General features: G+C 36.4%; 1 protein-coding gene across 1 annotated transcript; it reads right to left on the reverse strand.

Moving 5' to 3' along the window:
* Positions 1-14,196: 14,196 nt before the first annotated feature.
* Positions 14,197-25,782, reverse strand: mpzl1l (myelin protein zero-like 1 like). The gene is made up of 6 exons (XM_080780602.1): positions 25,648-25,782; positions 23,248-23,414; positions 21,579-21,786; positions 21,137-21,266; positions 18,276-18,378; positions 14,197-17,318 (listed from the first exon to the last, which is right to left on the reverse strand). The coding sequence occupies exons 1-6, from the start codon at positions 25,718-25,720 to the stop codon at positions 17,217-17,219; spliced, it is 783 nt and encodes a 260-aa protein (XP_080636728.1). The 5' UTR covers positions 25,721-25,782; the 3' UTR covers positions 14,197-17,216.
* Positions 25,783-26,483: the final 701 nt, after the last annotated feature.

Raw genomic sequence — 26,483 nt, forward strand, 5'->3', positions numbered from 1 at the left:
AAATTTTGAATTTTCTTCAAATCCTCAAAATGATGAAAAACGGCGTGCTATAGTAATGCCGTACGGTAGGGGCTATAGCCATGTTCAAAAATGATGAAAAATGAGGATAACATTTTTTTCAAAAATTCAAAAAACGATGGGCTATAACCCCTGTTTTATGAATTTTGAATTTTCTTCAAATCCTCAAAAATGATGAAAAACGGCGTGCTATAGTATGCCGTACGGTAGGGGCTATAGCCCATGTTCAAAAATGATGAAAAATGAGGATAACATTTTTTTCAAAAATTCAAAAAACGATGGGCTATAACCCATGTTTTTTGAAATTTTGAATTTTCTTCAAATCCTCAAAAATGATGAAAAACGGCGTGCTATAGTATGCCGTACGGTAGGGGCTATAGCCCATGTTCAAAAATGATGAAAAATGAGGATAACATTTTTTTCAAAAATTCAAAAAACGATGGGCTATAACCCATGTTTTTTGAAATTTTGAATTTTCTTCAAATCCTCAAAAATGATGAAAAACGGCGTGCTATAGTATGCCGTACGGTAGGGGCTATAGCCCATGTTCAAAAATGATGAAAAATGAGGATAACATTTTTTTTCAAAAATTCAAAAAACGATGGGCTATAACCCATGTTTTTTGAAATTTTGAATTTTCTTCAAATCCTCAAAAATGATGAAAAACGGCGTGCTATAGTATGCCGTACGGTAGGGGCTATAGCCCATGTTCAAAAATGATGAAAAATGAGGATAACATTTTTTCAAAAATTCAAAAAACGATGGGCTAATAACCCATGTTTTTTGAAATTTTGAATTTTCTTCAAATCCTCAAAAATGATGAAAAACGGCGTGCTATAGTATGCCGTACGGTAGGGGCTATAGCCCATGTTCAAAAATGATGAAAAATGAGGATAACATTTTTTTCAAAAATTCAAAAAACGATGGGCTATAACCCATGTTTTTTGAAATTTTGAATTTTCTTCAAATCCTCAAAAATGATGAAAAACGGCGTGCTATAGTATGCCGTACGGTAGGGGCTATAGCCCATGTTCAAAAATGATGAAAAATGAGGATAACATTTTTTTCAAAAATTCAAAAAACGATGGGCTATAACCCATGTTTTTTGAAATTTTGAATTTTCTTCAAATCCTCAAAATGATGAAAAACGGCGTGCTATAGTATGCCGTACGGTAGGGGCTATAGCCCATGTTCAAAAATGATGAAAAATGAGGATAACATTTTTTTCAAAAATTCAAAAAACGATGGGCTATAACCCATGTTTTTTGAAATTTTGAATTTTCTTCAAATCCTCAAAAATGATGAAAAACGGCGTGCTATAGTATGCCGTACGGTAGGGGCTATAGCCCATGTTCAAAAATGATGAAAAATGAGGATAACATTTTTTTCAAAAATTCAAAAAACGATGGGCTATAACCCATGTTTTTTGAAATTTTGAATTTTCTTCAAATCCTCAAAAATGATGAAAAACGGCGTGCTATAGTATGCCGTACGGTAGGGGCTATAGCCCATGTTCAAAAATGATGAAAAATGAGGATAACATTTTTTTCAAAAATTCAAAAAACGATGGGCTATAACCCATGTTTTTTGAAATTTTGAATTTTCTTCAAATCCTCAAAAATGATGAAAAACGGCGTGCTATAGTATGCCGTACGGTAGGGGCTATAGCCCATGTTCAAAAATGATGAAAAATGAGGATAACATTTTTTTCAAAAATTCAAAAAACGATGGGCTATAACCCATGTTTTTTGAAATTTTGAATTTTCTTCAAATCCTCAAAAATGATGAAAAACGGCGTGCTATAGTATGCCGTACGGTAGGGGCTATAGCCCATGTTCAAAAATGATGAAAAATGAGGATAACATTTTTTTCAAAAATTCAAAAAACGATGGGCTATAACCCATGTTTTTTGAAATTTTGAATTTTCTTCAAATCCTCAAAAATGATGAAAAACGGCGTGCTATAGTATGCCGTACGGTAGGGGCTATAGCCCATGTTCAAAAATGATGAAAAATGAGGATAACATTTTTTTCAAAAATTCAAAAAACGATGGGCTATAACCCATGTTTTTTTGAAATTTTGAATTTTCTTCAAATCCTCAAAATGATGAAAAACGGCGTGCTATAGTATGCCGTACGGTAGGGGCTATAGCCCATGTTCAAAAATGATGAAAAATGAGGATAACATTTTTTTCAAAAATTCAAAAAACGATGGGCTATAACCCATGTTTTTTGAAATTTTGAATTTTCTTCAAATCCTCAAAAATGATGAAAAACGGCGTGCTATAGTATGCCGTACGGTAGGGGCTATAGCCCATGTTCAAAAATGATGAAAAATGAGGATAACATTTTTTTCAAAAATTCAAAAAACGATGGGCTATAACCCATGTTTTTTGAAATTTTGAATTTTCTTCAAATCCTCAAAAATGATGAAAAACGGCGTGCTATAGTATGCCGTACGGTAGGGGCTATAGCCCATGTTCAAAAATGATGAAAAATGAGGATAACATTTTTTTCAAAAATTCAAAAAACGATGGGCTATAACCCATGTTTTTTGAAATTTTGAATTTTCTTCAAATCCTCAAAAATGATGAAAAACGGCGTGCTATAGTATGCCGTACGGTAGGGGCTATAGCCCATGTTCAAAAATGATGAAAAATGAGGATAACATTTTTTTCAAAAATTCAAAAAACGATGGGCTATAACCCATGTTTTTTGAAATTTTGAATTTTCTTCAAATCCTCAAAAATGATGAAAAACGGCGTGCTATAGTATGCCGTACGGTAGGGGCTATAGCCCATGTTCAAAAATGATGAAAAATGAGGATAACATTTTTTTCAAAAATTCAAAAAACGATGGGCTATAACCCATGTTTTTTGAAATTTTGAATTTTCTTCAAATCCTCAAAAATGATGAAAAACGGCGTGCTATAGTATGCCGTACGGTAGGGGCTATAGCCCATGTTCAAAAATGATGAAAAATGAGGATAACATTTTTTTCAAAAATTCAAAAAACGATGGGCTATAACCCATGTTTTTTGAAATTTTGAATTTTCTTCAAATCCTCAAAAATGATGAAAAACGGCGTGCTATAGTATGCCGTACGGTAGGGGCTATAGCCCATGTTCAAAAATGATGAAAAATGAGGATAACATTTTTTTCAAAAATTCAAAAAACGATGGGCTATAACCCATGTTTTTTGAAATTTTGAATTTTCTTCAAATCCTCAAAAATGATGAAAAACGGCGTGCTATAGTATGCCGTACGGTAGGGGCTATAGCCCATGTTCAAAAATGATGAAAAATGAGGATAACATTTTTTTCAAAAATTCAAAAAACGATGGGCTATAACCCATGTTTTTTGAAATTTTGAATTTTCTTCAAATCCTCAAAAATGATGAAAAACGGCGTGCTATAGTATGCCGTACGGTAGGGGCTATAGCCCATGTTCAAAAATGATGAAAAATGAGGATAACATTTTTTTCAAAAATTCAAAAAACGATGGGCTATAACCCATGTTTTTTGAAATTTTGAATTTTCTTCAAATCCTCAAAAATGATGAAAAACGGCGTGCTATAGTATGCCGTACGGTAGGGGCTATAGCCCATGTTCAAAAATGATGAAAAATGAGGATAACATTTTTTCAAAAATTCAAAAAACGATGGGCTATAACCCATGTTTTTTGAAATTTTGAATTTTCTTCAAATCCTCAAAATTGATGAAAAACGGCGTGCTATAGTATGCCGTACGGTAGGGGCTATAGCCCATGTTCAAAAATGATGAAAAATGAGGATAACATTTTTTTCAAAAATTCAAAAAACGATGGGCTATAACCCATGTTTTTTGAAATTTTGAATTTTCTTCAAATCCTCAAAAATGATGAAAAACGGCGTGCTATAGTATGCCGTACGGTAGGGGCTATAGCCCATGTTCAAAAATGATGAAAAATGAGGATAACATTTTTTTCAAAAATTCAAAAAACGATGGGCTATAACCCATGTTTTTTGAAATTTTGAATTTTCTTCAAATCCTCAAAAATGATGAAAAACGGCGTGCTATAGTATGCCGTACGGTAGGGGCTATAGCCCATGTTCAAAAATGATGAAAAATGAGGATAACATTTTTTCAAAAATTCAAAAAACGATGGGCTATAACCCATGTTTTTTGAAATTTTGAATTTTCTTCAAATCCTCAAAAATGATGAAAAACGGCGTGCTATAGTATGCCGTACGGTAGGGGCTATAGCCCATGTTCAAAAATGATGAAAAATGAGGATAACATTTTTTTCAAAAATTCAAAAAACGATGGGCTATAACCCATGTTTTTTGAAATTTTGAATTTTCTTCAAATCCTCAAAAATGATGAAAAACGGCGTGCTATAGTATGCCGTACGGTAGGGGCTATAGCCCATGTTCAAAAATGATGAAAAATGAGGATAACATTTTTTTCAAAAATTCAAAAAACGATGGGCTATAACCCATGTTTTTTGAAATTTTGAATTTTCTTCAAATCCTCAAAAATGATGAAAAACGGCGTGCTATAGTATGCCGTACGGTAGGGGCTATAGCCCATGTTCAAAAATGATGAAAAATGAGGATAACATTTTTTTCAAAAATTCAAAAAACGATGGGCTATAACCCATGTTTTTTGAAATTTTGAATTTTCTTCAAATCCTCAAAAATGATGAAAAACGGCGTGCTATAGTATGCCGTACGGTAGGGGCTATAGCCCATGTTCAAAAATGATGAAAAATGAGGATAACATTTTTTTCAAAAATTCAAAAAACGATGGGCTATAACCCATGTTTTTTGAAATTTTGAATTTTCTTCAAATCCTCAAAAATGATGAAAAACGGCGTGCTATAGTATGCCGTACGGTAGGGGCTATAGCCCATGTTCAAAAATGATGAAAAATGAGGATAACATTTTTTTCAAAAATTCAAAAAACGATGGGCTATAACCCATGTTTTTTGAAATTTTGAATTTTCTTCAAATCCTCAAAAATGATGAAAAACGGCGTGCTATAGTATGCCGTACGGTAGGGGCTATAGCCCATGTTCAAAAATGATGAAAAATGAGGATAACATTTTTTTCAAAAATTCAAAAAACGATGGGCTATAACCCATGTTTTTTGAAATTTTGAATTTTCTTCAAATCCTCAAAAATGATGAAAAACGGCGTGCTATAGTATGCCGTACGGTAGGGGCTATAGCCCATGTTCAAAAATGATGAAAAATGAGGATAACATTTTTTTCAAAAATTCAAAAAACGATGGGCTATAACCCATGTTTTTTGAAATTTTGAATTTTCTTCAAATCCTCAAAATGATGAAAAACGGCGTGCTATAGTATGCCGTACGGTAGGGGCTATAGCCCATGTTCAAAAATGATGAAAAATGAGGATAACATTTTTTTCAAAAATTCAAAAAACGATGGGCTATAACCCATGTTTTTTGAAATTTTGAATTTTCTTCAAATCCTCAAAAATGATGAAAAACGGCGTGCTATAGTATGCCGTACGGTAGGGGCTATAGCCCATGTTCAAAAATGATGAAAAATGAGGATAACATTTTTTTCAAAAATTCAAAAAACGATGGGCTATAACCCATGTTTTTTGAAATTTTGAATTTTCTTCAAATCCTCAAAAATGATGAAAAACGGCGTGCTATAGTATGCCGTACGGTAGGGGCTATAGCCCATGTTCAAAAATGATGAAAAATGAGGATAACATTTTTTTCAAAAATTCAAAAAACGATGGGCTATAACCCATGTTTTTTGAAATTTTGAATTTTCTTCAAATCCTCAAAATTGATGAAAAACGGCGTGCTATAGTATGCCGTACGGTAGGGGCTATAGCCCATGTTCAAAAATGATGAAAAATGAGGATAACATTTTTTTCAAAAATTCAAAAAACGATGGGCTATAACCCATGTTTTTTGAAATTTTGAATTTTCTTCAAATCCTCAAAAATGATGAAAAACGGCGTGCTATAGTATGCCGTACGGTAGGGGCTATAGCCCATGTTCAAAAATGATGAAAAATGAGGATAACATTTTTTTCAAAATTCAAAAACGATGGGCTATAACCCATGTTTTTTGAAATTTTGAATTTTCTTCAAATCCTCAAAAATGATGAAAAACGGCGTGCTATAGTATGCCGTACGGTAGGGGCTATAGCCCATGTTAAAAAATGATGAAAAATGAGGATAACATTTTTTCAAAAATTCAAAAAACGATGGGCTATAACCCATGTTTTTTGAAATTTTGAATTTTCTTCAAATCCTCAAAATTGATGAAAAACGGCGTGCTATAGTATGCCGTACGGTAGGGGCTATAGCCCATGTTCAAAAATGATGAAAAATGAGGATAACATTTTTTTCAAAAATTCAAAAAAACGATGGGCTATAACCCATGTTTTTTGAAATTTGAATTTTCTTCAAATCCTCAAAAATGATGAAAAACGGCGTGCTATAGTATGCCGTACGGTAGGGGCTATAGCCCATGTTCAAAAATGATGAAAAATGAGGATAACATTTTTTTCAAAAATTCAAAAAACGATGGGCTATAACCCATGTTTTTTGAAATTTTGAATTTTCTTCAAATCCTCAAAAATGATGAAAAACGGCGTGCTATAGTATGCCGTACGGTAGGGGCTATAGCCCATGTTCAAAAATGATGAAAAATGAGGATAACATTTTTTTCAAAAATTCAAAAAACGATGGGCTATAACCCATGTTTTTTGAAATTTTGAATTTTCTTCAAATCCTCAAAAATGATGAAAAACGGCGTGCTATAGTATGCCGTACGGTAGGGGCTATAGCCCATGTTCAAAAATGATGAAAAATGAGGATAACATTTTTTTCAAAAATTCAAAAAACGATGGGCTATAACCCATGTTTTTTGAAATTTTGAATTTTCTTCAAATCCTCAAAATTGATGAAAAACGGCGTGCTATAGTATGCCGTACGGTAGGGGCTATAGCCCATGTTCAAAAATGATGAAAAATGAGGATAACATTTTTTTCAAAAATTCAAAAAACGATGGGCTATTTTGAAATTTTGAATTTTCTTCAAATCCTCAAAAATGATGAAAAACGGCGTGCTATAGTATGCCGTACGGTAGGGGCTATAGCCCATGTTCAAAAATGATGAAAAATGAGGATAACATTTTTTTCAAAAATTCAAAAAACGATGGGCTATAACCCATGTTTTTTGAAATTTTGAATTTTCTTCAAATCCTCAAAAATGATGAAAAACGGCGTGCTATAGTATGCCGTACGGTAGGGGCTATAGCCCATGTTAAAAAATGATGAAAAATGAGGATAACATTTTTTCAAAAATTCAAAAAACGATGGGCTATAACCCATGTTTTTTGAAATTTTGAATTTTCTTCAAATCCTCAAAATTGATGAAAAACGGCGTGCTATAGTATGCCGTACGGTAGGGGCTATAGCCCATGTTCAAAAATGATGAAAAATGAGGATAACATTTTTTTCAAAAATTCAAAAAACGATGGGCTATAACCCATGTTTTTTGAAATTTTGAATTTTCTTCAAATCCTCAAAAATGATGAAAAACGGCGTGCTATAGTATGCCGTACGGTAGGGGCTATAGCCCATGTTCAAAAATGATGAAAAATGAGGATAACATTTTTTTCAAAAATTCAAAAAACGATGGGCTATAACCCATGTTTTTTGAAATTTTGAATTTTCTTCAAATCCTCAAAAATGATGAAAAACGGCGTGCTATAGTATGCCGTACGGTAGGGGCTATAGCCCATGTTCAAAAATGATGAAAAATGAGGATAACATTTTTTTCAAAAATTCAAAAAACGATGGGCTATAACCCATGTTTTTTGAAATTTTGAATTTTCTTCAAATCCTCAAAAATGATGAAAAACGGCGTGCTATAGTATGCCGTACGGTAGGGGCTATAGCCCATGTTCAAAAATGATGAAAAATGAGGATAACATTTTTTTCAAAAATTCAAAAAACGATGGGCTATAACCCATGTTTTTTGAAATTTTGAATTTTCTTCAAATCCTCAAAAATGATGAAAAACGGCGTGCTATAGTATGCCGTACGGTAGGGGCTATAGCCCATGTTCAAAAATGATGAAAAATGAGGATAACATTTTTTCAAAAATTCAAAAAACGATGGGCTATAACCCATGTTTTTTGAAATTTTGAATTTTCTTCAAATCCTCAAAAATGATGAAAAACGGCGTGCTATAGTATGCCGTACGGTAGGGGCTATAGCCCATGTTCAAAAATGATGAAAAATGAGGATAACATTTTTTTCAAAAATTCAAAAAACGATGGGCTATAACCCATGTTTTTTGAAATTTTGAATTTTCTTCAAATCCTCAAAATTGATGAAAAACGGCGTGCTATAGTATGCCGTACGGTAGGGGCTATAGCCCATGTTCAAAAATGATGAAAAATGAGGATAACATTTTTTTCAAAAATTCAAAAAACGATGGGCTATAACCCATGTTTTTTGAAATTTTGAATTTTCTTCAAATCCTCAAAAATGATGAAAAACGGCGTGCTATAGTATGCCGTACGGTAGGGGCTATAGCCCATGTTCAAAAATTATGAAAAATGAGGATAACATTTTTTTCAAAAATTCAAAAAACGATGGGCTATAACCCATGTTTTTTGAAATTTTGAATTTTCTTCAAATCCTCAAAAATGATGAAAAACGGCGTGCTATAGTATGCCGTACGGTAGGGGCTATAGCCCATGTTAAAAAATGATGAAAAATGAGGATAACATTTTTTCAAAAATTCAAAAAACGATGGGCTATAACCCATGTTTTTTGAAATTTTGAATTTTCTTCAAATCCTCAAAATTGATGAAAAACGGCGTGCTATAGTATGCCGTACGGTAGGGGCTATAGCCCATGTTCAAAAATGATGAAAAATGAGGATAACATTTTTTTCAAAAATTCAAAAAACGATGGGCTATAACCCATGTTTTTTGAAATTTTGAATTTTCTTCAAATCCTCAAAAATGATGAAAAACGGCGTGCTATAGTATGCCGTACGGTAGGGGCTATAGCCCATGTTCAAAAATGATGAAAAATGAGGATAACATTTTTTTCAAAAATTCAAAAAACGATGGGCTATAACCCATGTTTTTTGAAATTTTGAATTTTCTTCAAATCCTCAAAAATGATGAAAAACGGCGTGCTATAGTATGCCGTACGGTAGGGGCTATAGCCCATGTTCAAAAATGATGAAAAATGAGGATAACATTTTTTCAAAAATTCAAAAAACGATGGGCTATAACCCATGTTTTTTGAAATTTTGAATTTTCTTCAAATCCTCAAAAATGATGAAAAACGGCGTGCTATAGTATGCCGTACGGTAGGGGCTATAGCCCATGTTCAAAAATGATGAAAAATGAGGATAACATTTTTTTCAAAAATTCAAAAAACGATGGGCTATAACCCATGTTTTTTGAAATTTTGAATTTTCTTCAAATCCTCAAAATTGATGAAAAACGGCGTGCTATAGTATGCCGTACGGTAGGGGCTATAGCCCATGTTCAAAAATGATGAAAAATGAGGATAACATTTTTTTCAAAAATTCAAAAAACGATGGGCTATAACCCATGTTTTTTGAAATTTTGAATTTTCTTCAAATCCTCAAAAATGATGAAAAACGGCGTGCTATAGTATGCCGTACGGTAGGGGCTATAGCCTATGTTCAAAAATGATGAAAAATGAGGATAACATTTTTTTCAAAAATTCAAAAAACGATGGGCTATAACCCATGTTTTTTGAAATTTTGAATTTTCTTCAAATCCTCAAAAATGATGAAAAACGGCGTGCTATAGTATGCCGTACGGTAGGGGCTATAGCCCATGTTCAAAAATGATGAAAAATGAGGATAACATTTTTTTCAAAAATTCAAAAAACGATGGGCTATAACCCATGTTTTTTGAAATTTTGAATTTTCTTCAAATCCTCAAAAATGATGAAAAACGGCGTGCTATAGTATGCCGTACGGTAGGGGCTATAGCCCATGTTCAAAAATGATGAAAAATGAGGATAACATTTTTTTCAAAAATTCAAAAAACGATGGGCTATAACCCATGTTTTTTTGAAATTTTGAATTTTCTTCAAATCCTCAAAAATGATGAAAAACGGCGTGCTATAGTATGCCGTACGGTAGGGGCTATAGCCCATGTTCAAAAATGATGAAAAATGAGGATAACATTTTTTTCAAAAATTCAAAAAACGATGGGCTATAACCCATGTTTTTTGAAATTTTGAATTTTCTTCAAATCCTCAAAAATGATGAAAAACGGCGTGCTATAGTATGCCGTAGGGTAGGGGCTATAGCCCATGTTCAAAAATGATGAAAAATGAGGATAAGATTTTTTTCAAAAATTAAAAAAACAATGGGCTATAACCCATGTTTTTTGAAAATTTGAAATTTCTTCAAATCCTCAAAAATGATGAAAAACGGCGTGCTATAGTATGCCGTACGGTAGGGGCTATAGCCCATGTTCAAAAATGATGAAAAATGAGGATAACATTTTTTTCAAAAATTCAAAAAACGATGGGCTATAACCCATGTTTTTTGAAATTTTGAATTTTCTTCAAATCCTCAAAAATGATGAAAAACGGCGTGCTATAGTATGCCGTACGGTAGGGGCTATAGCCCATGTTCAAAAATGATGAAAAATGAGGATAACATTTTTTTCAAAAATTAAAAAAACAATGGGCTATAACCCATGTTTTTTGAAATTTTGAATTTTCTTCAAATCCTCAAAAATGATGAAAAACGGCGTGCTATAGTATGCCGTACGGTAGGGGCTATAGCCCATGTTCAAAAATGATGAAAAATGAGGATAACATTTTTTTCAAAAAATCAAAAAACGATGGGCTATAACCCATGTTTTTTGAAATTTTGAATTTTCTTCAAATCCTCAAAAATTATGAAAAACGGCGTGCTATATAGTATGCCGTACGGTAGGGGCTATAGCCCATGTTCAAAAATGATGAAAAATGAGGATAACATTTTTTTCAAAAATTCAAAAAACGATGGGCTATAACCCATGTTTTTTGAAATTTTGAATTTTCTTCAAATCCTCAAAAATGATGAAAAACGGCGTGCTATAGTATGCCGTACGGTAGGGGCTATAGCCCATGTTCAAAAATGATGAAAAATGAGGATAACATTTTTTTCAAAAATTCAAAAAACGATGGGCTATAACCCATGTTTTTTGAAATTTTGAATTTTCTTCAAATCCTCAAAAATGATGAAAAACGGCGTGCTATAGTATGCCGTACGGTAGGGGCTATAGCCCATGTTCAAAAATGATGAAAAATGAGGATAACATTTTTTTCAAAAATTCAAAAAACGATGGGCTATAACCCATGTTTTTTGAAATTTTGAATTTTCTTCAAATCCTCAAAAATGATGAAAAACGGCGTGCTATAGTATGGCATGAATTGAACAAAGGGCATTGTTCAATTCATCAAAACATTTAGAGACAAACAAATAGACACTTATATGTAGTTAAAGCAACAGAGTTAAGCAACAGAAACAAACAACAATGGATTCTACAGTGTAAAGACACCAATTTAATTATAAATGTCAATAAAGTTGAATATCTAATAATATCAATTTAAAATGTATTATCCAATACAAATTTCCTTACCATTTTTAATGTTTTAGTTTTGTATTGCTATTTTTATTTGCTAATTGTAGATTGACCTACTTTTTGTTTCTGGCATTCCGCTGCTTGTTATTTTTTATTTTATTTTCATGTGAAGTACTTTGAGTTGCATTTTATGTATGACATGTGCTATATAAATAAAGTTTAATATGTGAAGTACTTTAGTTGTCAAGGATGCAGACAGAGTTGAACCCAGGAGCAAAGTCACAACAAACTAGAGTATAATAATAAAGTATTTAATAAAGAATTACGAGATATCTTACACAGGGGAATGCAGGTAGGAATCAGGCATGAATCAGAATGACATCAAAGTCAACACATGAACAGGCAGGACATCTGTGACACAGGTTATGAACTGACAATGAGTGTTTGTACTGAGTCCAGTTTTATAGTGAGCCGGTTGATTGGAGAAGTGTTCACTGCTGGGCTGATTAGGTAGTTGACAGGTGTGTAAATGGAACTGGGTGTGCTGGAATGGGATATGGGAGGCCAGTGTGGAGACTGAGGGAGAGACAGAATGTGACAGAGTTGCATTTTATGTATGAAATGTGCTATATAAATAAAGTTTACACCACTGACTGTCCCTCCATATAAAATAAAGGCGAAAGTCACAAAAGAAAATTGATCAGTTATAATTCCAGACTATGAAGAATCATTTAATAAAGGAATACTTCCAGATTCAGTTAAAGATTAGCTACAATAATTGTGATATTAAAAGTTAAATGCTCGTCATATGACATAACAGAGAGGAATGGGCCGGACCCTCTTTAAAGTTGTCCTTCTGAAAGTCAGTGTGCAAAGCAAAGCATCACAGAGACACATGAATAATGTGGGATTTGAACCGTGGACCTGTGGATGACAAGTACAGCCACTCATCACACTGAGCTAACTGCTGGTTACTACAACACAGATTTTCTGTGCTAGTTGATGTTAGTGTGGAATAGGAGGGGCCTATATCACGAAAAACGCCATAAATCACGAACGGAATGTCCAATCCATCCGAAATTTGAATCGCATGTCCGGGGTGGTTCGTTCGACCGAGTTCCGAAAGCATTTTCATTCCATTTTCATCCACAGGGGGCGCCGCAAACGCGATAAATGTAACCGTCTGTCGGGAAAACATGAATTTCGGGGGTCAAATCCCCTCCGAATTACTTACACGCGATCTGAGGCGTGACTCGAAACTGTAACAGGCTGGCGAGATCAGCGGGAGGGGTATATATGTAAGCCGCTGCGGCAACCACACTCTGCAATTTTTTTAAATTGCGACCTTTCTAGTTTGCTAATGTTTCTCATCCTCCGCAACACTCAATTCTTCCGGTAAATACAACACATTGAGCAGGGCACTGCAGGGAGTTGAACCCCGTTCCGGTAAACCAGAAGTACGACACCAGTGTCTTAGCTTTTGTGTATTCAACTATTTGGGTAACATGTGAGCTTTATCCTCTCTAATTCATGGGCCTTTTCAAAATTTCAAAAAACATGGGCTATAACCCATCGTTTTTGTCATTTCGTCATTTTTTTCAAATCCTCAAAAATGATGAAAAACGGCACGCTATAGTATGCCGTACGATATGGGCTATAGCCCATGGTCCAAAATGATGAGAAACGAGGATAACTTTTTTTTCCAAAATTTCAAAAAACATGGGCTATAACCCATCGTTTTTGTCATTTTGTCATTTTTTTCAAATCCTCAAAAATGATGAAAAACGGCGCGCTATAGTATGCCGTACGATATGGGCTATAGCCCATGGTCGAAAATGATGAGAAACGAGGATAACTTTTTTTTCAAATTTTCAAAAAACATGGGCTATAACCCATCGTTTTTTTCTTTTTTGTCAAATCGTCAAATATGATGAAAAACGGCGTGCTATAGTATGCCGTACGATATGGGCTATAGCCCATGGTCCAAAATGATGAGAAACGAGGATAAATGTTTTTTTCAAAATTTCAAAAAACATGGGCTATAACCCATCGTTATTTTTTTTTTTCAAATCGTCAAATATGATGAAAAACGGCGTGCTATAGTATGCCGTACGATATGGGCTATAGCCCATGGTCCAAAATGATGAGAAACGAGGATAAATGTTTTTTTCAAAATTTCAAAAAACATGGGCTATAACCCATCGTTAATTTTTTTTTTCAAATCCTCAAAAATGATGAAAAACGGCGTGCTATAGTATGCCGTACGATATGGGCTATAGCCCATGGTCCAAAATGATGAGAAACGAGGATAACTCATTCAATATTCAAAGGACACTGATCATCCCCTGCATCGCTTCTTCAACCTCATGCAATCTGGAACCTTGGGGATGAAAAAGATCAATTTGAGCAGTTTTTCCCCCTCGGCCATCACAGCATTAAACAAACTGCCCCAACGATTCATAGGAAGGCTTCTGTATACAGTGGGGACCTCATATTTATGTAGTCTTGGTGATATGCGTTGATTAGACATTTTCTCAGAGTTGATAATAATCACAAGTACATAGAACATTGGCCAGGAATAGGTTTTTTATAAAAATTTGAACACTGGATACAGAGGCGATTTTATGCGTATAAAAAGGAAATACAATAAAGAAAAATAAATGAATCTTATCTTTTCTATTCTGAGCAGATGTTCAAGTAAGCGTATGAAATGTAAAAGGCACTAAATGTACAACATTCCAGTTTTAAACACCAAACACAAGGCAAAGGTCATTCAGAGATGAAGGAAAATAAAGTCACAGGGCATTTGTAGTCTTCTGAATGCAAGACATAGTGCAGATTTTACAACATAACACACAAAACACTCCTTACCATCCCAAAACACAACATACTAGACATACTAGACAGAGTAGAAAGACTACCAGACAGCATTCATTCAAACTTAAAACCGCAAACAATATCTGCTGCATTTGAGGTCTGATAAACTGAAAATCTTTTATAGTTTATAGTTAACATCACTTCTACACTGCAACAAGTCAAACAGGAGCAAATGGACCAGCGTTGGTTTTGTCAGTGTCATGCACACATTTTTGCGTTTTTGAAATGAAGCCCAAAATGGCAAAATATTAAATAGAAATTGAAATAGTGAAAATCTAAATAGAAAACATATCTGGAAATCCATTTACTGTTTGTGTTGTGTGTCTGTCAAATAATTAAGAGAACATAAAGCATAATGTACTTACATCTATTGCTAAAATATATTTTCTAGGACAAGACATTGGAATGAGTTACAGTAAATAGCACTATATCTTACAGAAGCGAGAAATATATACAAATATTGGTCAAAATTGGAAATTTACTGCATTAAGGAATCAACTAGATTACACTAAAGACGAGACTGGGTGTACAAATACCATGACTGAGTCTGTGAGTAGCCAAACATTTACGGAAGTAATTGTAACACATTTTTAAGAGTTTCAAGACATACCAGTGATTTGGAATGCAATTTAAAGCTTAAAAGCATCTCGAAGGTACAAAGCTAAATATGGGAGTGTAATATTGTATATTTGGCCATTTACTATAAAACAAATAACACCTTTAAAGACATTTGTACAAGTTCTAATAATGGTGCCATATTATACATGAAATGCCTTACATGCAGTGTTTTTATTTTATTTTTTGTTGATTTGTACTGTAGTATTTTTTTCTTTTACATTTCACCTTAATTGAACTTATTTTAACATATTTAGAATGACGCATAAATAGTCAACCTCTTATATTCAACTGCCCTCAGGATCTATAGTGACGACGACACAAAGCTCTCTATCAATTAACGAAAACAAGCATTTTTAGATGTGACAAAATCATAAAAATGACATTGCCGTAATGTGTATGTATGTACGCCATAATGCATATTTATATAGAGCGACCGAAGTACTGACGTCACTCGCTCATCCCCTGGTTTGTAGAAGTTTTTCTCTATGGAGAATAGCATGCGGTCATCTTTTGTGGACCAAAAATAAACAAACTGTCTCTGCGAAATTGTCGGGGAGGTGGCTCTGTATCGTTTACGACAGTCACTCATATTTCATGTAATCCGTTTCTGAGAAAATGTAACTAATTCAGCAGCAGTAACAATAGCGTTTTCTCTCAGTCAGTTGATTCCTCATATCCATATGAGTGAAACGGCCAGGATGATTCGTTTACTTTTCAAACACAGTTCTTATATGAGGGGATCTAAAATCCCCCTATGGGGATTACAATGCAAATAAAAAAGCCAGTGGACTTAGCGGCCTCTACCGATATTGACGTCAGACTTCAGTGCTCTATATGTACATTTTCAAACAAGCACCGATAGCCAGAGCAGCCACTCAAATATGGGGCTTTTTAGTGTGGTAAAAGGTCATACACTGGAGAAGGCCAAAGAGAAAGGGAGTATTTTCAAAAAGGTACCACAATAAAATGCTAGAACCTAGCACAACATTTTAAGCATTCACAGTAAAATGTCAGGGACACATTATATATTTTAAATCGCTGAACTATAATTGGTTGAGCACCAAATCTGTATGACTTGAGGCAATACAGAATGTCCACACTGCTACCAAGCACAACAGTGGAGACCGATTTATGTGGCATGAAGTCTTTAAATTGACAGGATTTACTGTACATACAGCAGTGGTTCTGTAAGTGTAGTCCGGGAACCCCCAGGGGTCCTTGAGGGGGTGTCCAAAGGTTGAGAACCACCGACATGCAGTACACACAAAACACTGCTAATGGGGCACGCTACCAAAACTACAGACGGCTTTCTCACATTGGTTACAACTACTAATAGCCCTATTTAATGTATTGTATGTCGAATAGCAAATTAGCGATCTTCAGTAGCTCATTTCTTTTTAAAATTTGACATACAGTACAATAAAAAGCAAGTCTTTTGCAGACCTACAAAAGGTGACCTTAACAGAAACATAGTAACCAAAAAAGGGGTCCGTGGCCTAATAAATGTTGATTTGGGTCCTTGACATGAAAAAGTTTGAGAACCACTGGTCTAATAGAATAAAAAGTATTTCTTTGCATTTGAAGACAGTGTGTGGGAGTTTTTTCTGTACCTACAGTATAATGACATGCCCAAAAAGTAGGGTCAACATTAAAGTGGTTAAAATCATCTCACATTCATCTGGTTGTTGCAAATGAATAGACTTCCAGCCACTATTTTGAGTCGTTTGTTGCGTTGATATTTTTTGTATTATCACGATCCCTGCACTGTAAAAGCCACCTCAAGTATGTGGACATACAAGTTGTTACATGCTGTTAACTGCAAACGGTATTGTTGTTGTTTTTTAAGGCCACTGTCTTGGCCTCTTCATGCTAGTTTATCACATGATGGAATGGAATGCTTTCAGAGGACTAAAAGGAAAAGTACAACTAAAATGTATAAATCAAACCTGTGCCGATTCTTTCCTCGTCCTTTAGATATACAACCCCTCCCCAGCCCAATCCCAAGAGCAGCTGATCGAGAGGTCTGGTCCTTTATTTTTTTGTCAGTTTTCTTCTTCTTTTTTTTTGGTCCACATTTCCACACCCCCTCCTCTTCAGTTTTTCCTAATGTCAGCGTAGACCACTGGCTCCATCTTATGGATCGAGTTGGGAAGGTTCATGCCTGAGTGATCCAGCTGGGCGTATATCACCGGCCCCTTTGAACAGAATGGAAAAGGGAGAGGGAAAAGGAAAAGATGAGTAAATTAGTTTGCCTAACAGACCAAGCACAATATAAAATCACACCCGTGTGAACTGAGTGGTGCAACTCCCCTCTCCCCTCTCTCTCTCATTAGCAGACAACAGTGCAGCACTCTCTCTCTCTGTTTCTGGCACAACAGCGCCACCTTTGCCCCTACTGGTGCTCATAGTCACATACATAGTCACATAGGTTAACACGGACATTGCTGTTCCTTGGAGTGGTTGCACCACTCAAAAACACATTTCAGGCACATGAAACAATGGACCATGAAGATCATATGGATTTGATGCAGTCTGTCTGGACTGAAACCATCACACAAATGACATGTGTAACGCCAACTCTAGGACTGTGATTAATAAATTCACACCCAACGTGACGGTTTTGTGTGGTTCGGGGGGGGGAGAATCTGATGACTTTGGCATGAGACCTGGCATGAGACCAGGTTGCATTTGTTATACAGGACTCTCACCTTACATACACCTGCACATTACCTAATAGTCTCAAGTAGCAATTCATTGGAGCAAGAAAAGCTGATCTTTCTTCACATTTTTCTTCAGTCAACTCTTGACACTAGTTTGCAATTGATTATTTTGCCGTTACTGCATTCTTGACAAATTAGTCTACAATTACAAAGCCAGTGTTTGTTTCGTCTGGTAAGGCACCTTACGAATAGTTATGCTGAATCTGTGCAACAGTTAACAATAAAGCTTTAGGGGTAGTTACTGTGATTTCAGTTCTAATGCTTAATATAATATATGCTTTTAGATCGGCTATTTTTTACATGTTAAACTATTAAGTATAAATCAGGCTTAAAATCGGTTTCATTTAGTCGCGAGTCTTTGGTTTGAGATAGGCTTTAGCCACCTCCTGTATTGTGTTGTGGTGGTGGCATTCAGTGGATCCCAGCTCCTACCTGCAGTGGGCCCGAGGGGCTGCTACATCTGGAGCTCTCCAAGTTCGACTCCTTCTTCCGCGGTTGCGGTGCGTGAGAGCTCACGCTCTCCGTGGAAGTACATCTATTTAAGGTGTTTGTGATTCAGCAATTTGGGGCAGTTCAGGAAGCATTGGTGGAGAAATGGTTTTGATTCGACAAAGACAAATATGGGAAGACAGACAAAAAAAAGAGATGACACATGGACATGAATGAGATGTGAACAAAATAGCATGATAGTTGCCTTATAGGCAGATATGCTAAAAAGGAATGACAGGCATTTGGCAAAGACAACGCTTGGGGTATGGGTGGGCATGAGAATTTGAATATTCCATTGTCCTTTTAATATATTTTTGATCCCACGATTTTTGTAACCCATTTTTCACCCCTGTGCCAATCATCTACTGTGATCCTGGGCTCTACACAACCTCCGCCAACCTGCCAACGGACTTAACTCATGCTCCCTTCATGCCTGAGTGTCCAAGTTGCTCCTTTACACCTGACAGGGGGGAGTTTCCCTGGTTGGACGTAGCGCGTGGAAGGAACGCGTTATTCCAACCAGTTCCTTTCCCCTCCATCAGGCGCCCCGGCTGGCCAGGGGGAGGCAGTTTAGAGACCAGGATTACTGCATGTTTTTGTGAGGGTACCTACCCCAATATTCCATTGTCCTAATTCAAGATGGTATTAAAAAATGTGCATAATAAGGGTGGGAGCTATGAGGTTTAATTCAATTAAATTAAGAAGTAAATAGTAAATCAAATATTAAGCTACATTGTGACAGAATGGCAGGAAGGTTTGCTTCACAAAATATGCTTGTTGCACAATGGTTGTTGAAATTTGTTTCTCTTCTTTGTTCTTTGTTTAAGGGCTTTTAATAACATTTCCTTCCTAACAAACTTTTCAACTAATTCTATCATAAATGGGTAATCACAATTATGGGTTATTTCTTTAATCAACATTTAGATTTATAATAACTCAAGCCACCACCACCCCCCTAGTATTGGCATGTGACTCTGTGTAGTTATTAACAAAGAACTGAACTTCTTCAGTAGAGCCTCACAGTAAATTCATCTAATGTCCACAGTAAAGTCAAGATACAGTATGCAAGCGTTCCCATCTCTATCTGTTTGATCACATCTTTTCAATATGAAAAGGTCAAGGTAGGTAGTTGAACCCATTCTAGTTGCAAGCTACACACACAGTCACACACACTTAAGCCTTAATAAAATGTGCAACAGGCATGTAATAAGTTTGTTAGTAACAGGGAAAAAAACATGACAAACAAATCAATGTGTGAGTTAGTGGTTAGTTTGACATGGAATAATGAATGTGGCAGATGGCAATTGACAGATGAATAGTAGCAGGCATCAAGCGAAGCTTCGAGATGTTGTTAAGTAGAATGCCTCAATGTGTTGCGTGATCAAATAAGTTGTGATGATGGGATTTTGTCTTCCTTGATATACTGTAGGCACCATTACAAATAATTACGTCTACTTTAGACACCCGACAGTGACACTGAAAGGAACCGATTTAAAAACTGGATATTTCAGCCTACCAACACCACTGTGCTCGATGAAGTACACTAGTACAGTATAAAATATTAGTAATTGCTTGGCATTTTCATTCTGTAATTTTATTTTTAGGAATTTGGTTCACTCACAGGCTACTTAATTTGGGAGATGTTAAATATCTCCTCTTTAGAGACAGCAACTGTTACTTCCATCCTGGTGCTTTCAATTAAATCTGTAGGCATCCATTTAACCGCTTAAGCCCTATTTCTACAAATACATAACACAACGTGACGTGAAGCGAGCTTGTGGATCTGCTATTTTTAGTCCCAAAGGTTGTTGAACATTTATGAGATTTTCACCTGACATTCCTAAAATAGTTGAAAGTGATTAAGCTAGATTTGTGACGCTTCAAGTCTGTTAGAGATGGTAGCAGGGTCAAACTATATTAGGCGGATTAAATGTAGTATTCCATTTGCAGAGCGTTTCCGTTTGACACACACTTGTTATTGAAATAATAAATAAAGCCAAAACACAGATATACTGAAATCAGCACCCATGCAGAATGAGATAGGGTGTTAAAGGTCTGATGACAAATTGTCACCGAGTGACTAAGAAAAACCCAAAAGCAGAGAAAACGGGAACAGAAACAAACGTATTTATGCAGATCCCCCTCAAGCACACCAGGCCAAGAGCTCCTTTCAACACAGACACACATAATGCTTACAGGATGAGATCCTTATGAACCTTAGGAAGTTAGGATGCACCTTTTTAAAGACTGTGTAGTTTAGAGCTCGACCGATATATTGGTTTGGCAGGTATATCTGAAATTATGTTGCTGATGTTGTTTGACAACAATCAGGATTGGCAGTCATGCAGCTGTCAAAGAAACATTGGTTCTTTGCTAAAAAATAGTAATCTAAAAAGCAATGTTAATTTGTGTATTTTATATATATTTGCTTGCTTGACTGTATGTGTATATAAAGACTTCATCTATCAAAATGTTTTGTGTATTTATGGTATCTTTTTTTAAATTATAAGTAATACATAAATAAAATCGGAATCATCAGAACCAAACTTCTGCCATCATTCAGGCTCTAAGGCTAAGCAGTTCTTTAACTGAATTACTGCCTCAGCTCTACTAATTCAAATCATGTTAGAACTACACAGAGTGGATTGTGGCAATGTTAAAAATGTCCATTGCCAAATGCCAAGTGTCTGTTTTCCTTGTGCAATCAAACCTGCACCACTTGAAATGTGCGATGATATCATCTCAGGAATCGCCCCAATTGTGTGCGACAAACCTTGAAATAACTAATAAGTTAAACGACGTACCCTTCGTAATCAAGGCGGCTCTGGTGCCTCTTTATGATGAGGCAGGTGACCACGGCAATAACGATGAGTCCGATGACAGCGCCACAAACGGCTCCCACGATAACAGCAGTGCTGTTCTGAGGAAGGGACTCTGGACAGGAAAAAACAACAACATTAACCACTTAAACCACTGTTTCTCAAGGTTTGGTGCGGGAACCGCCAGGGGTCCAACATGTCTATAACTCTTGAGTGTGCGCAAATGGAACCAAATTACATTAGACATGTCAATTTGGTTCCGCTGGCACACTCTCATAGAGTTACTGGTAAATGAACACTGAACAGTGAGGATTGGGGTCCCACTCGTGTGATATGTTGTTTGTGGTTAACTTGTGCTCAAAAAATTGTGTTCCTTGCCAGAAATATGCCCACACCACATAGCTGCTTTGCTCGACAGCACATTTACCTCTCAGAACGACCTTGAGCTCTGTGCGAGACGGTGTGCCCGACACGTCCGGGGGGTTCTTCACGTCGCAGAAGTACGTGCCATTGTCGTTGAAGTGCGCCTGGATCAGCTGGATGGAGGCGTCCTTCTTGTTGAGGTCCCCGATAAACTGCACCCTTTGTTTGTACAGTTCCGATGGGAAAGCCTTCCCATTTCCATAGTAGAAAATCTGCAGGAACAAGGGGTGGGATGGAACTTAGTCAACCACGTGAACCCATATCTGGACATGTCATGACAGGCAAACATTTGGCCAAACAAAATTGCGGATCTGCAACAATCTCACAATGTGTGTCCCCGGTTTGCATTGAATTATTTTTTAACGGTTATTCAATAACCGATTACTTTTAATCAAATAATAATCATACCCGTGTGAAGTGAGGGGCGCTCTTATTACCTTATACCGACCTTGAAACATACCTTAGTTACATCACCAATAATAGTGGTCCCTTATTGGCCAAGGGTTTGCGTCGTCATACCGACAGACATACCAACAGCCGATTTGCTAAGGCACATATTACTTAAATTCTCCATTCATTGTCGATGGCCGTTTGTTTGTGTTCAAACAAACATTGTTTGTAGTGGGGACATTCAAGAGAATGTCCCCACTACCACCCTTAGATCTCCATATTCTGTATGGAGCTGACCTGTTCTGAGATTCCACATGTCTTACTGGTATATTTGTATTTATTCTTTATTTTGTGTTTACAGGAAGTAATTAAATATATTTTTTTACCTGGGATGGCGATGATCATTTGATGAAAATATTTAACAAATCCCCAGAACATGGGTTGATTATTCATCTAATCATTATTATAGAAATATAGTAATGGATTTTAATGTCAGTTTTACACATCCCCAATACGTGTAGCATGCATGTTAACACCACACCAACGAGCACTGCAGGCTACTTTGCATGAGCAAAAACAATCTGTTTCAAAGTTTCATCTGCCGACTGGTTTGTGCTGAACTAAATGCTAGTTTGTTGAAATCTGTTGGAGTTTGAAACAGTCTCTTTGGTGGAGAAGTACCTTTACAAGTGCTCAAATAATGCCTAGCCATTTAATTAAATTTCCAATTGAATTTAGTAAAAGGAGAACGTGTAAGCCAAAGACATTATTATTGTGACAGACATCAGACATGGTGTTTTTTCAGCTTCTAAAAAGAGGGAAGTGAGCTGTTTACAGGAAAAGGCTGGAGTGGGGTTGAATCCTAAACCAGCAGGGGTCCAGTGGTTCCAGAGGCGGAAGTCTTTTAACCCCCATTCCCTGTTCAGTGAAAACATTCCCACAGCATTGAGCCAAACAATATTTGAAAGTAAATATTTTCACGTTACACTGATGTAGAGGTATTTTAAGGGTGCACAATTGAAGTATTTGTGACATTTGTTATCGTGCTATACATGAATTGTTATTCAAGTCAATGTTAGCGAAAATTGATACATCTAATCAAGCAAGGTACTGTGTTAAAGACATCTTAATTATCAAAAATGCGTTTGTTGTGAGCTTGTAGATTTTAATTTTATATATATATATATATCTTTTTTTTCTTAATAATACAATTAAGCTAGCATTAGCTTGTATTGTAACAGCTACATTTTAAGAGGTTAAAAGACCAGATGAGGCAGTCTTACAGAATAGGGAAGATCAGATCCAGTTGGTCGAAATGTCCACGTCACTGCAGCAAGACTGCTGACTACTTCGTTGGACTTGAAGGAACATTTAAGGATTCCTGTGGTACCGTTCTCGACTATCAGTTCTTCCGGGGTATGCACGTCCACTGCTGACGCAGGATGTGTGCCTGTTAAAAAGATGGAGACAGACTACCAGTTTAAAGCAGGGCAATACAACAACAATATAATAATATTTATGGACCAGAGCCGACATTAAATGTCGGCATGTACCATCTAGTTCTAAATGTCCCTAGTAAGTACACAATTCAATGATTTACCTCCATGTTAAACGACTTAATTGACTGAATAACACAGGGTTAAAAGGGGAAGCAGCAAACTGACAGATGATCTGGGTGAGTCATTTTGCCCTACATTTTGAAATATCCAATGAAAAGAAACAATATGTTTCAATATCTCCTTGACAGTAAATTAATACATTTTTGGAGTGCAGCACACTGGTAGAGCACCACTGATATCGTCCAGTGATTTGCAATATTAATTGGTGTGCCGGGAAGGGAAACATAAAAAAAACAAACAATAACAGACTGTATCAGAGCTTTCCACATCACCATCATAGCACACACCATCATTAAGTTATCCTGTTCAGGATTGTACTGTGAATGTGAAATAATATATAACTATGGGAGGGAGCAAGAATCTAAACATCTGAGCCAAACTGTCATACAAGGCATCACAATTACAGATCAAATGTGTTACATTTCCTAGGGCTGGGTGATAGGACTTTGAATCAATATCACCATTATTTAAAACTTTTGCCTTACAAGTAATAAACAATTATTATTATTATATACGCTTTTTTACACTGCTGCAGCCCTCAGTTCTCTAACAAGGTCTGTGCTGTATATAATTATGGATACTCTTTTTTGCATACCACCATTGTACAATGAAGTGTAATTTATACATTTTCTACTTGTCCTTGAAGTCAGGACAAGCCTTAATGTTGACCCCTGAATAATACATGGTGGTGAATCACCAGAGTAATTGATTTAGTCGACCAGAAAAGTAATCTTATTAGAATGTATTCATGTTGATATCAAAATAAAAATAAAATCGAAATAAACCTGCTTCTCGATTAGCTGCTTAACCTACGTGAGCATGATTAAGCCAGTTAGACGTTCTTAAATGGTGGTTTTGGATATACATTTATTATGTTCAGGTCATTGCCCAGACCTTATAAAACTGGTACATATAATCATATATGAAACTGAACAGGCTCCACTGTGTGATCCTCCAGATGAGTTCTTTAATGGTGTCTCTGTTCTCACACCATAACGTCATTTATCTTGTTGCTATCACTGTGCCACATTTATTTAACCCATATCTTGTTGCTATCATTGTCATTGTGCTCAAGTGGAAGTAGCATTTTGTGATTTGCACTGATTTCTGCTGAGTAGGTAGCTTCTGGTTTCCGTTCTGTATTGCTGAGAGGAAAGGAAACTACACTACTACAGTGGACAGGCGGATATTTGCTCCCTAGCATTTTCTTTCTCACACACACACCGTCTCTCTCTCTCTCTCTCACACACACACACACACACACACACACACACACAACCATGTTATTGTTGTAGTCAGGCCCGCGTTACTAAATATTTAGGCCAACAACGTGTCACAATTCAACAGTGCTTTTACGCACATTACAATAAGTTATGGGAATACGTTACAATATCAAAAGGAAATAACCTGCCCACTAAATTTGTTTACGTTGCGGAAGCTAGTACTATCATTAGCCAGCAGTGAACTGATAATAGTCGAGGTGTTGCACCGAATGTGGTGACCAATCTAACTCGATCACTCCCGAGGGAGAATGGTAACGCCAGCCAGGGCTAGAGCAGCCATGAATGATAACCGGATTGTAAATTACCACAAGCCTCAAACACCGACTAACGTTAAAGATCCACAGGTTCAATTTATTGTAATTTAATTTATGAACTTCGGACGTACCATTATCCCACGGTCACTAACTTCACGTTCGTGAGTCGACTAAAAATCTCCCGAAATAGCAAAAACGACTCCTGCCGGCCACACAATTCGATGGGTCACATATTCCGGTGTAAAATGGTAGCCCTTGGCTGTACAGTAGCATTTCAGTGTTACTGTGTAGTTACATATTTAAAAGTATGTTTCTTTTAGATAAATAACTCTGTAAACTAAAACGGACCACTTCGGTCAACGTAACGGCCCAAACTAAGCAAGTCGTACATCAGGTGATGCTTGTCAGGATATAATGAACCAGTGATCAGTGGGAGATAACGCTAGCTACTAACGCCCTATCTCAAATCCTAACATGTTTCACCAAAACGCTGTTACAACCCGGTCAGCGCCTCCATCGTTACTTACCGAATACTACGCATAGCGTCAATCCGCTCAATAAAAGGCATTTCCAAAAAGGGTGTAACCTCCTCGGCTCCATAATGTTGTAAACACGAATATTTCCTTAAACACTTTTTTTCTCCTGTGGTGCCAGCTAGCTTCGCCCTTCTTCTTGTGACTTTACAGGAAGCTGTTTAGATGCAGCGTTAGTGTGTTGCTGCCACCTAAAGGCCCCATGAGTATAAGCACCTAGTGGGTGCACAGTGCACACTACAGCCAGAGACTCACTGCTACAGTGGTTCCCAAAGTGGGGTCCGGGGACCCCCAGGGGTCCTTGAGGGAGTTCCAGGGGGTCCCCAGCTAAATGATAATTTGGAACCAAATTGACCCATGTGCGTCTGTGACTCTTGAGTTAAATTAATTTTGATTTTACAATATACATTGGGGGTCCCAGAGCTAGAAATGCCATTAAATGGGGGTCCGTACGTAGATGAATGCATGTCAAACTGCATGTGGGTCCATGAAATTAAACGGCTTGAGAATATGGCTCGCTGGGGAGAGTCCATGGCCGCACCAGTGCCGATAATTAGCCCAGGTGTGTGATATAAATGGTTCATTTGTGATGTCTCTAGATTATTTTCGTGGCTTGATGTTTTAAGGGCCTGTGGGAAGAAAGTAAGAAACCTGAGAGAATAGATGTGTTGTACATTTGTAGAAGATCTGGGCCCATGCAATTTGATACATTTTTGAAAAAGGCTTTTTGACAGAACATCAAGGCAGCAGGAGGAAGATTGCAGATGTTGTATATAAATTTCCTCCAATTTGTTTTGATTGGATAAAATTGTGTAATGTGTATTTCAAGC

This window comes from Protomyctophum bolini, assembly GCF_963924005.1.
Source record: "Protomyctophum bolini genome assembly, chromosome: 13".
NCBI lineage: Eukaryota > Metazoa > Chordata > Actinopteri > Myctophiformes > Myctophidae > Protomyctophum > Protomyctophum bolini.